The sequence below is a fragment of the Mirounga leonina genome, unplaced genomic scaffold (genome assembly GCF_011800145.1).
Source record: "Mirounga leonina isolate KUSES-001 unplaced genomic scaffold, KU_Mleo_1.0 Mir_174, whole genome shotgun sequence".
In the NCBI taxonomy this organism is placed as follows: Eukaryota; Metazoa; Chordata; class Mammalia; order Carnivora; family Phocidae; genus Mirounga; species Mirounga leonina.
Genome location: NW_023270451.1, coordinates 77315159 through 77328120, shown reverse-complemented (window position 1 = coordinate 77328120; position 12962 = coordinate 77315159). Strand labels below are relative to the sequence as shown.

Genomic DNA, 12962 nt, shown 5'->3' with positions numbered 1-12962 from the left:
AGCCTTTTTACTTTATTAAACAGAAAATTTAATTCCCAAGTGGTTTATCTTCTTTTTTTTTTTTTTTAGAGGAGGCTCTGATTCTCAGACCTACATAACTAAATGCCCCATTTCTTCCATTCCCTCAACAAACGAATTTAAAATGCAGATGCCAAAACAACTGCTAAAAGGTGAACTTTTTTGGTTCCTGCTACATATATATATATATATATAAAGGACTTAGTGTGATGCCCAACAAGTACTCAATAAATTCCTTTTTTAAGTGGAAAAAGAGGCACAATCCAATGTGTGTCTCATGATTACCCTGGCAGTGGGAAATGGATTGCATAAGGAGAGACTGGAAGCCTGGGGAGCAATTAGGAGACCTTTACAATAGTCCACAGGTCCTGAAGATTTCAGCTTACAGCCCAATTAAGTGTTGGTTCCCCACGATATGATGTATAGGAATCAGAATACTAGCATTGTGTTTTTAACTTTATTGAAGTACAGTGTACATGCAGAAAAGTGCACATAAATGCACAGCTTGTTGAATTTTCAATGTTTATGTATTTTTCAATTTATCATACAAGGTTGTATGATTTTTTTCTCTCCCCAGATAATTTTTATGGTGGGACGAGGATATCTTTCTCCAGATCTCAGTAAGGTACGGAGTAACTGTCCAAAAGCCATGAAGAGATTGATGGCAGAGTGCCTAAAAAAGAAAAGAGATGAGAGGCCACTCTTTCCCCAAGTAAGCAGCAGCTTTATATGTTACTTAAGAGGACAGACTAATACTCAGATGCAGATTTTTAAATAGTTTCTAGAGGACACAGTTTGTATTTTGTGGATTTGGATTCCATGTGATTATGTGCAGGCATCTGATAAGTAATGACATAAAGATGATTATATAAAGGTTGAATGGTGGGATATCTAAAAACTCGGAATCCCAGTACAGAATATTCAGAAAGACTTCGCTTTTGTCTAGCAGTTCTCAAACTTTTTGGTCTCACAACCCTTTTACACACTCAAAAATTATTGAAGACCCCCAAAGAGCTTTTGTTTATGTAAGTAATAATTGCCATTTTAGAAATGAAAACTAAGTTTTAAAAAGTTTATTTAAACATAATAAAATCATTACATGTTAATGTTTATATGAAAAAGAACTGTATTTTCCCAGACAATAGAATTAGTGAAAAGAATGGCATTGTTTTATCTTTTTTCAAATCTCTGCAAAAAGAAGACATCTGGATTCTCTGCGTTCATTATGTTGCAATATTTTACATCACTTAGCCTCTGAAAACTCCACTTACACTTGTAAAATAATGACAGTAAAAAAGGCAGATAATACCTTAGTGTTATTATGAAAATAGTTTTTCCACAGACTACATTTTGAGAATTGCTGCCTTAATTCTTCCTGGTGGTAAAACAAATTCCAAGCTTCCCTTTAATACTGGGTCTTTTGGAGGAGCATTTCCACCTGGGGCAAAAAGAAAAGGCACCTGTTGGCACTATCTGCCTTTCTCTGATTCTTGGAAAATTACCATTGCTTTTTATCTTTTCATAGTATAAGGCTGAAACCTTTAAGTTAATCTTTTGTAAGCCTCAGGAACTGAACTAAGTACCTGAACAAGCTTAGAAAGTTTAGATTCTGTAGATATTGTAATATAAATTCAGTTTTTTTATGATGCTCAGGAAGTTCCGGATAGCCCTATATAAATGGATCTTGATAAATCAGTATAGTTTTCAGGTGGGAAGGGCTGACTCCCATAATTACTCAGCTACCATAATTACTGAGCTGGTCTTTTGTGAACCTTATTATGCTTTTGAATACCCACTCCTAGCTGGATCTCTTAGAAGTCACTGTTACAGGAATGAGTGGATCTTTTGTTCATATCTAAAGAATTAAAAATAGAATTTAGAATTTTAACAAGTCTCTAGGGCTCTCTCAGGGTGGGTAGATACTTGTTTTACATATTGGAATTCTAAGTTAACTATTTCTCTGAGGAAGAGTAATTTTTTTTAACCCAGAAAACCACTGGCTTGAGACTATCAAAGTAAAAAGACCAGTGTTGTTGGCCAATATCACCAGGACCCTACACCACATTCTCTTTTCATGGTCCAGGTACTAGAGTTTCCTGTTTAACATGCTTGGTGTACATTAATAATGGAAATTATATTCCTAGACCCACTTTTTTTTTTTTTAAGATTTTACTTTTTTAAGTAATCTCTACACACAACGTGGGGCTCAGACTTACAACCCCAAGATAAGAGTTGCATGCTCTACAACTGAGCCATCCAGGTGCCCCTGTAGGCCCACTTTTTAAGTGCTTTAAAGGGGAAAAATGTTCGTATTTCTAAATATAAGTAACATTTTATTCTTTGCATGGTATCAGAAAATGAAATGCATATCTGAATTTTTCAGATGATTGAAGGCTACCCCTTTTAAGTATTATTTTTAACTTTTCATTATAAGATCTCTTTTCACACTATATACAAACACAAATTTCAGATTTATATGTAAAAAACAAAACTAAAAAATAGGAAGTCATTTTTGTAACCTTGAGGTATCAGGAAAGACTTCCCTAATAGGCAAGAGGCAAAATCCAGAAGTAATAAAGGAAAAGATAGCAAGTCTGACTACATTAGAAGTCTTTAAACTTCTATGTAATAAAAGTAATATTGTAAGGTAAAATAATTGTAGCATGTATAACAAAGTATAAATATTGGTATTATCCAAAGGTCTCCTACAAACCAATAAGTAAAAAAAAAAAAATCAATAGAAAATGAGCAAAGGATATGGAGCTGGTGATTCACAAAGAAATACAAATGGTGAATGAATTTAGGATGTTAAAAGTTCTGTGATAGTAAAATGCAGAGTAACAGTGAAATACTTTTTGATTTTCTCAGATTGGCAATATCTAGCATTGGGAACAGTGTTGGGAAGTAAGGAAGAGCCCTCCTTATAAATTTTTTAACAGTGTTGTTGGGAATGTAAATTGGTTTGGCCTTTTGAAAGGACTTGGTAGAATTCATAAACTTAAAATATATATACTTTTGCTCTGGTAATTCCACTCCTAAAAATGTATGCTGCAGAACCTGCTTCCACAAGTGCTCAGATATATACAAAAATGCTTACCATAATAGAAAAAATTAAAGACATAAAGATCAGGGTAGCTGTCTAGATAGCATGGATGTTAGTGAGGGGAAAGAAAAGCAATGCAGAAAAATATGTGTAGTATGATACCACTTTAAATGGTGATGAGGGTGGGGATGGGCTCTGTTTTCATATGTGCATGTTTATGCATAGGAAAGGTCCAGAAGAAAGTATAGACTCTTTAACAGTGGTTACCCCTGGAAGGTAGGACTTATACTTTTTCTGTATTATTTGAATTTTTATTTGTGTGTTATGCTTGTAATTTAAAATGTTTTGTAACATTGCTTCTTTGCCTTATACTAATCATACAGATTACAGTTTAACTTTTTAAAAAAGTTTTGGTAGCTCAGAAAAATAATAATAGTAATGGCTGCTGAAGTTTTATTGAGTACTTACTATATGCCAGGCATCGTGCCAAGCCTTTTCCACGTATGTCTCATGATTATGAATATCCATTATCATACTGTCTGCCTTCAAGAGTCATAACCCGTTTCTCTGTACCTTAAACTATGCGGAGTTTCTACGTTCTGTGTATTGGTGTCTATCTGTAGTTTGCCTGTCTTCTCCACTCTTGGATTGTCACCTGTCACTTCTCACTCCTGTGCTACTAGCAGCCTGGGTCATTGGGGTCCTACTTTTAATTATGTATGTGGAAGGCATTTCCCATTACTAAGTTTCTTAAGGAATGAGTTGCTCTGATGATTCTGTTTGTGAAGTCATCTAGTGCTTTACTGATTGACACTCCATCTTCTTCCCAAAAGGGACTGTGGTCTGTGAGAAATAGGCATATGATTGGTTTAAATTTTTTTATTATTTACTGTTCCAAGCCTGGCAAATGATCTCAAATGTAAATAAAAGCTAACTGTAGGTTACTTTCCCCATTCATTTCACAGAAATTAAAACTATAGGAGTAAAAAATAAATAAGTAAATAAAAATAAAGCTATAGGAGTTTGGTCATTTTCTTTTTTTTGTAAGGAAAAAATAATCAGTTTATTCGGTATTTTTTTCAGACATTTAGGATAATACCAAAAACAGTGTAAGATTTCACGTGCTTTCTTGTAAAGTATGATGGGGATTTTAAAGATTAACACCACCTAGATTTTCATTCTACTTTCTTTTTTCTTTTTTTTTTTCTTCTTTTTTTAGATTCTCGCCTCTATTGAGCTGCTGGCCCGCTCATTGCCAAAAATTCACCGCAGTGCATCAGAACCCTCCTTGAATCGGGCTGGCTTCCAAACAGAGGATTTTAGTCTATATGCTTGTGCTTCTCCAAAAACACCCATCCAGGCAGGGGGATATGGTGCGTTTCCTGTCCACTGAAAGAAGTTAAATGAATGCGCCAGTACAGGGGAGTAGGGACCAAGGAAATGAAAATATAGTTTGCTTATATATTTGCTCAATTGAATAAGATCTTTTTTTAAAAAGATGAACCAAAGAATGTGCAGGTTTTTAAAGACTAGATATAATTATTTCCCAATCTAAAGTGTAAACTTAGCATTGGATTTTCAATATCCAAGCGTTTTATAAAATGCACAGACATTGCTAAACTTTGCAGTGCCTCTTCCAGAGGCTTTACTTCCTGTTCCAGATTTGTTTACTGGCTTATTCTAATTATTAAACTTCAGTTAAACTTTTCTCATGCACCTTTTGTTATTAGCTATCACATGTCCATTAGGGATTCCCACGAACAGCACCACTCCTGCGCATGGATTTGCAGGTGGAAGGTGACAGTAGATTAGCCTGTGTTAGGCAAGTTAATCCAAACAGATCTAATTTAAGAAGTCACTAGAGTTGGATAAGTTTTTTTTTTTCTTAATATTTTTTTCTGTAACTATTTTTTATTACAATTTGGAAAATATGGATGTCCTTTATTCCCTCAAAGCAATAGATTGAATTTCTTTTTATTAACTATGGGTGCAGGTAACCAAAGATATTGCTGAGGAGTGACATGTTTGACATGAGTAATGTGGTTGAACTTTGGATTTTTACTGGGCAAATATTAAAAATTGGAGTTCCTTTTAAATAATACTTCCCCACACGTAGAAATTGAATTTCCTTACAAATGCATTATTTCCTCCTCCCCTAAAAAAGCTTCACAGAATTCTGTGAGAAGTTTGGGGTTTGTTTGTTTGTTTAGATATTTTAGTTGCCAAACAACCAGGTAATGGACTTCTTAAAAATTATTACTTTAGATTATACTTACCTCTCATGACGCCTGTTTTAACAATCACTTTATGCATGTGTCATAAAATTTCTGTGCTCCTTATATTCTTTGCCCAGCAAGGTTCTTATTATGAGTGAAGGCCAGTCTTTTTTTTTTTTTTTCGTAGTCCACGGTATGAAATATTTGTTAGTGCTTTCTAATACTTAAATTTTCTTGTGTAGAAAATGACTGTACTGTGGCAGTCAGTATATTCTTACTGTGAGCCAAAATCTTACTCGGAACCAAAAATGAAAGAAGCAGTATCACTGTCATCTTATCAAAGAAATTACCATCTCTACTTCAGAGTCAGTAGCAAAAGCCAGCCTCTTAAATACATTTTCATTTGTTCAGTTTGGAACTGTGATGATTTTTAAATATAACTGACAGTTTGGGGTTATTCAGGCACACAGACAACATCTGTGTAAATACCATACTTTGAAGCCAATAAAGAAGAAAATTGGGAAGACTTTAATGATGATTTAGTTTTTAAGTGCCACAAGTAAATTTTTAAAATACTTTATTAATTTGAACGGATGAGATTTCATCCAGGAAAACTTCTCAGTAGGAAGCATTGCATACCTTTTGCCCCCCTCATCTGGGTAGTTTGAAATAAGTAATACCATTCATGTTGTTCAAAATTGATTCATGCCTTTCAATTAGGCAAGAGTAATGGAAAAGATACCTCTCTCCTGTTTTCAAAAATAAGAATGAGAAAGGCATGAAAGAATGGAACATGTTGGAAAACATTAAAGTGTAGGATTTCTAAATCCTCTAGTGATATTAAAGATATGATTATTAGTAATTACTGAATAGGGTCTTGTTTATCACAAACTGAACAGCAAACATGTAGCTAACAAAGTTTTTGCATTGGTCTGTGGAATGCCGAAAGGCTTGGGGCATTTTAAGGCACAAGAGTCAAAGGATCTTTTTATTGATATAGCTCTTTCTATAGTTCCCCAGCGTACTTGTTTCACTCCTATTGTCCTTTCTTTGCTCACTCCTCTTTTCACACCCCCCAACAACTCCCCACACTGACCACTGCCCAGCCTCCAACTATCTGCATTTGACTCCTTTCAATCTCTTTTGCCAGAGGGCATTGCTGAGCACTGAGAACTGCTCAGAAACTCCTTTATGCCCTCTCACATGTTCCCTTGTACCTCCAAAGGGTCACCTAGTAGTTTTCTTGCCAAACTGAGCCCACTGGAAGTGTTGGTGGAAGAACAGGAACAGTCTGGTAGGGCGAGGTGTTTAGGTGGCACGGATGCAGACAAGTAGGAAGCAGTAGAATGACATATGGTAGTGTAGTCTCCCTTTCTGTGGTTGGTTTTGTACTTCATTTTAGATATATTCTCCAAATAAAGAAAAACATCATTTTTCTAACCATACGTAGAGTTAACCTCTCTAACTAGGTAATTGAAACAGAAGGACGTTCATGCTCTTGTGACTGACTGCTTTTACTCCTAAAACGTCAGCCCCCAGATATTTTTATTAAAGTTGATCTCCTTTTTCAGCAGGCACCCTTTTTGTAAAATTTGTTTTACATTTTAGAAGTTTTACTGGTCAATGATGAGGACTACGATTTTTCTTCTTGATTTTAAGTAGTTTAGGGATCACAGCATTTAATCAAATGCTTTAGGTTATTTTCAGATATTAAATATTGTCCTAGCCATTGACATACTAAAGCATTAGTTAAATTTTCCTCTTTAAATAGTGACTGTTTAACACACCAGTGTAAATGGCCTCTGTCTCAAGTGAGTCCTTCAATTTAAGGAAATGAGCTGCTTTTTTTCTTTTTAATATTATGAAATGGGTACTTCATGACTAAAACATTTTGTCAGTTACAGTCTTATTAGATTGAGAATTATTAAGCATTTCTAGAGCACTTTTTATTTTACTCAATTTTTCATCTCTCCTGTGATAATTTCTCTTAAGAATTTAAGAAGTCCAGTGTGTCTGTGCCAGAATGTTTATCATACTTTTGAAACTTCCTGAAAGGTCACCACAAAGAAAGAATGAGACTTACTCTGGTTTCAGGTGACTGCCCCCCCACATCTAAAACAGTGATTGATTTCTGGCAAATCGATTTTTCATAGCATATTTTATCTTTAAGAAGATTGTTATATGTGTAACAGCCACTGATATACATTCAATTCGGGAATAAAAGATAATAATTATGTAGTATCTTAAAACTAGTTAATAAAATCCTTAGCTTTCAAATAAACAAATCTTGATATTTGAGGTATCTAAAATCACAGGGCCTTCCCAAATGTTCTCTACCTTAATCTTAAATAAAGTCAAATGGAAAATAGAACTTAGATTATTCTCAACCTGAAAAAAAAAAAGCTTCATTTTTGGCCTCTGATTTTTCAGGCAATAATTAAGTTAATATACTGAGATTTTCAAAGTCACATAGTATTCTGGATATTTCACTTCAAATAATTCTTACCTCAAATAAAATAGGATAGGAGGTGGGATAATAGATAATTTCCAGATATACAAGAAGGAATATGCTTTTTTCCCCAAAAGCAGATCCATTGCCTATTACCCCCATCTTTCCTTGAATTTCTCCATCATGATTTCAGGGACATATATAGAAAGAGTTTAATTTTATTGATCTGTAAACTCTTGAATTCTTTTTGTCTTTTTTTATTCCTGGACCTGAAGTCTGTTTATGGAATAAGAACTGCATTCCATTAGAAAGAGTAGACAATGGTAGGATGATCTTCAGGGTTGGCTTTATTGGTGTCTGATTTAGAGTTTCTTGGTAAGAGTTTGTACTTTGGGAGGTTGTTTTGTGGGGTTTTGTTTTTTAAGGCTAACATTTAAGTTTGTAGAGTAGAAACTACAACAAAGTGGAGTGTCTAATTATAACTAATGGGAAACATCTGAAGATTTTTTAAAGTTGTTTTTTAATGTGGTATATAAGATTTGACAGAGTTTTATCACTTTTGATATTCTCATTTAATAGATTAAAGTCTAGCCATTTTTTAAAATAAAGATTTCTAAGTAAATCCTATTTTCACACTGACTTCCTTTAATGAGATTTAGATTCTGCAAGATACAGTGACTACTAATTAGAATGTTGAAAATTGCTTTAAAGAAATGTATTAAAATACTGGAAAAAATAGCAACCTTCAAACCATAATGTACTCAAACCATAAGCAAAGGTAGTGTAAATGTTTATAGATTTCTAGAGGCTATTAACATAATAGCCCTCTGTGGTTATGTTCTTCATGTTTGGCTCTCCGAGGTCTTAGTAATGTGGCTATTTTTTTTCATCAATGCCATACTCCCTTCACAGACTTTTTAACTTTAAATATGAGGTGATAATTCTTTTACCCTTCCTTGATCTTTTGACTCACAATACCATGATTACTTGCTTGGTAGAAGGAATCCTTAGAAAGAGATGGTATCACTATCTGCAGTCCAATTAGTAATAATATTCAGAATGGGAAAACAAACTGGTAATTATTGAAAATTATTTAGGGGTGTGTTCATTGTTAAGACAAACCACCCCTGAACTTGTATTTTAACGGTGCCATTTTCTAGCTGTGAGATACCAAATTACTTCACCATTCTAAACCCCCAGCTTGCTCCTCCATAAATTAAGAGAAGTAATAGCACCTGCATTATAGTTATTATGAGGCTTAGATGCAAATGTACGTCAAGCATTCAGTGAGGCACCTGGCCTATAACAGGTACTCAGATAGTCACTAATAATTATCAGCCTGCGATCTGGGGGTTCAGTCAGCTAGTCCTTAGCAATCTGTTGTTTGTTGGTACATACCAGTGTCCTCTGGTAGTCAGCTGGACTCTACTGGCAGAGAGTGGACAGGTCACTCCTAGATGAAAGAGTGTGTTCATGTCAGTGACTGCTTGGACCTGCATCACAGGCTCTTATTACGGAAAACGGATGTTAAGGCCAGCTACATTCTGATAGTTGTCGGTTACTAACTAACCCCCAGAAATCAGCTAGAATGTATGTAAGAAGAAAAACCGGCCTCTAGTCACAAGTAGAAGCTGTGAACAAAATGCTGGGTGAAACATAATGGCACGAAGCCCTCAAATTCAGGAAAGTTCAGCGACATGTGCCCCCATGTAATTGGTGGTTTGAAAGGGGAAATGAACTAGAAAATAGTCTAGATTTTCTTTCCTTCAGTCAAATGCGTAATGTGGACAAATCATTTGACCTCCTAATTTTATCTTTTGCAAATGGGGGATATAATTCCTGCTTCTTCCTTTCTAATAGTGGTATTATAATAATGGAAATGAGTTGATAACTGGGGGTAAAGTATTCAACAAATCAACCTATTTTACAATCTGTTTTTGAGAAATTTTGTTCATTGGAATGGTTTTCAGCATAGCATGTAAAACCCAACTGGGAAATTACCTGCAGACTCGATATTTAATTGATAGAACTGAAGCATATTCTACATATTATAAATTATTTTATGTGTTTCAGCCATTTTTGCTTTTAAATTCGTGATGATGTCGCTAGATTTGTAATAATAGTGAGTCACCTTTCAGTGAGGTTTCAGTGAGGTTTTTCTAGGTCTCTAGGTTATTTGAGATAACTTTTTTAAAATTAGCTCTTGTTCTCCCTCTACAGGAGAATTTGCAGCCTTCAAGTAGCCACACCATCATGGCAACATCTACTCTTATTTCTTAAGTCTTGTGTTCGTACAATTTGTTAACATCAAAACACAGTTCTGTTCCTCAAATCTTTTTTTAAAGATACAGAATTTTCAATGCATAAGCTGGTGTGGAACAGAATGGAATTTCCCATCCAACAAAAGAGGGAAGAATGTTTTAGGAACCAGAATTCTCTGCTGCCAGTGTTTCTTCTTCAACACAAATACCACGTGCATACAAGTCTGCCCACTCCCAGGAAGGAAGAGGAGAGAGCCTGAGTTCTGACTTTTTGATGGTCAGGCATGATGGAAAGAACCTGCTGCTACAGCTTGGGAGATTGGCTGTGGAGAGCCTGCCAGTCAGCTCTGCCCTTCTAACCACCAGAGCAGTGTGTGGCTGGTCACCTGACGGGGCAGCTGCAGTCGCCAAGCATCGTTCTCTTTCCTGTTCTGGGATTTTGTCGTGGAGCTCTTTCCCCTAGTCACCACCAGTTCATTTCTGAGGGATGGAACAAAAATGCAGCATGGCCTTTCTGTGTGGTGCATGTCCAGTCTTTGATAAATTTTTATCAGGTGAAGCTCTTTTATTTAAATGGAGAATGAGAGGCGAGGAGGAGATACGTTTTGGTGTAGGGGAAAAGGGAATGCTGCATCTTTTTCCTGACCTACTGGGTTTCTGGCCTTGTTTCCCTGCTCACTGAGGGTGTCTGCCTAACCAAGCAGCTGGAAAGTGCTGGCACACATTGCCTTCTTCTCTCACTGGGTCCAGCAATGAAGACAAGTGTTGGGGATTTTTTTTTTTTTTTTTTTCCCTCCACAATGTAGCAAGTTCTCAGGAAAATACAGTTGATATCTTCCTCCTAAGCTCTTCCAGTCATCAAGTACTTATATCGCTACTTTGTCCAGGGCACAAAATGCCATGGCAGTATCTAATTAAAAGCCTACAAAACTGCTTGATACCAGTTTTGAATGTGTGAGACATTTATGTAATTTAAATGTAAGGTACAAGTTTTAATTTCTGAGTTTCTTCTATTATATTTTTATTAAAAAGAAAATAATTTTCAGATTTAATTGAATTGGAATAAAATAATACTTCCCACCAGAATTATATATCCTGGAAAATTGTATTTTTGTTATATAAACAACTTTTAAAGAAAGGTAATTATCCTTTTCTCTACCTAAATATGGGGAGTCTTAGCATAATGACAGATATTTATAATTTTTAAATTAATGGTACTTGCTGGATCCACACTAACATCTTTACTAATATCTCATGTTTTCCTCCAACTTACTCCTACACTACATCCTCCATCCTCTTTCCAGTCTTTTATCTAGAATATGCAACCTAAAATAAAAATGGTGGTGTCTCCATTCATTCTCCTCCTTCCTTTTTTCCCAAGCCTGGTCTTCAAAAGGTTGGGTAATTTGGCAGCTGAGTTCCCCAAGTAGAGAATAGAGCAATTTTAGGTGTATTGGGACAGAGGGAGGGTGTGTGAAGCCTAACATCAGTTGTTTCTGTAGAAAGAGATGCTGTGGTATTGGAAACATCATTCTTTATCTTTGCGTAAGTGGAAAATAGAACCCAGTCGTAGCTTCCTTTGGCCTTTACTAAAGGGTGGCATAAATTGCAGTAGTAATAAAGAAAGTGACTCTGGATGTATTAGTGACAAATATCTCCCTTATCATGAGTCTTAGAATCTCTTGCCAGGATTTAGGAATGTAAATCAAATCAAATGTACTTAGCCCAACCAAGCTTTGTAGCCAAGGACCTTAAAGAAATTAGACAGGACCCATAAAATAAATCAGGGAATTAGAAGTTGTTATTTTAAAATTTCAAATTGTAACTGATCCCACTATCTTCCAGCCTATTAAGCTCACTGCCATTCCATGCTTTTTACTAAAATACCTGTATTCAGAGGAAGGCCTACATGAGAGGTACAGACCTGTGAAAGGTGTCCTAGTAAAATGGAAAATATCCTGAAGTTATTAATGAGTTTGAAAAGCAGTGTATTCTTAAGTCCCACGTGAGCAGGGCAGTTTCTTACAAAAGTCAGAAATTGCGAAGATTGGTGCTGATTTGAAGAGCGTCTTGTGCGTATTTTTCTTTTTAAATGTGTCCCCAGACATGCTTTTAAAACTGGTTGCTTTCCCTTCACCAAGATCGGAGAGAGCTCGGTTTGAACAAGAGGCATGTCCCGTGGAGCCGTTGGAGCCTGCCGTTGGGTTGGCAGCTCGGCTGCAGGGCAGCCCCGGGGGCCAGGAGCCCCGCAAGCACGGGCCCTAGTGATGGAGGAAGCTTAGCGCTGGAAGGCCGGCACTTCTCTTCTTCCATCCTCTTTAGAATAGGTTGCTGTCTCACTTGAAAAGGGGGAGCAGACTTGGTCTCAGGTGAAGCTGTGCCCAGTCAGAAGCCAGGCTCAGGGTATTCTTGAGAGATTTTTATAGAGCCCTTAAAAAATAAAATTCTATTATTTCTCATCCCTTTTTTCCATCAAGTAGTTTTTTCTCTAGTTTACAAATGACATTGTAAAGGGGTTTCCTCTTATGTTTTGGTGTTTAGACTACAGAGAGACTTGTTGAGCTCCTAAGAAGATACAAGGAAGAAGTCCTTGTTTGTGCAAAGCACTTTATGAATAATTTGTATAGACAGTGCGTGGCTGCTTCGCGGACTAGCCTGTCAGGTTGTAGTTACCTGTCTTTTCCTTAAAGTGGCTGCAGTGCCTTCTGTAGCGTATTTTATCTTGGGTAAGAAGAGGCGAAGCCTTCTGAAAAATCTGAGAGCAGACATAAAAGATTGTTTCAAAATATGCAGTATTCCTGATGGGACTTTTTGTCATCAAACTAGAGTTTAGGGTCTAGTACTTTTGCCACTGAAATGACATTGACCAAAAGTAGTTTATAAAAGGGATTTGGGAGTAGAAAATCCAACGTGATCATTTGTACTTATATGCACCTTAAAAGAAGATTCTGTCTAGCTGTCAAATTCTGGTTCCT

The 12962-nt window shown here is 36.0% G+C and overlaps 1 protein-coding gene across 4 annotated transcripts in view; it reads left to right on the top strand.

Moving 5' to 3' along the window:
• Positions 1–11339, top strand: part of BRAF (B-Raf proto-oncogene, serine/threonine kinase) — a 179315-nt gene extending 167976 nt beyond the window's left edge. For 2 of the 4 annotated variants that reach the window (XM_035021239.1, XM_035021237.1), the window contains exons 18-20: positions 596–730; positions 4281–4434; positions 9947–10173. In XM_035021239.1, coding sequence (XP_034877130.1) covers positions 596–730; positions 4281–4434; positions 9947–9969 — 312 coding nt within the window. In that variant the 3' untranslated portion in view covers positions 9970–10173. Of the gene's footprint in view, positions 1–595; positions 731–3286; positions 3338–4280; positions 4435–9946 lie in introns of all 4 variants that reach the window. The other 2 variants (XM_035021236.1, XM_035021238.1) reach the window with 2 other exon arrangements.
• Positions 11340–12962: the final 1623 nt, after the last annotated feature.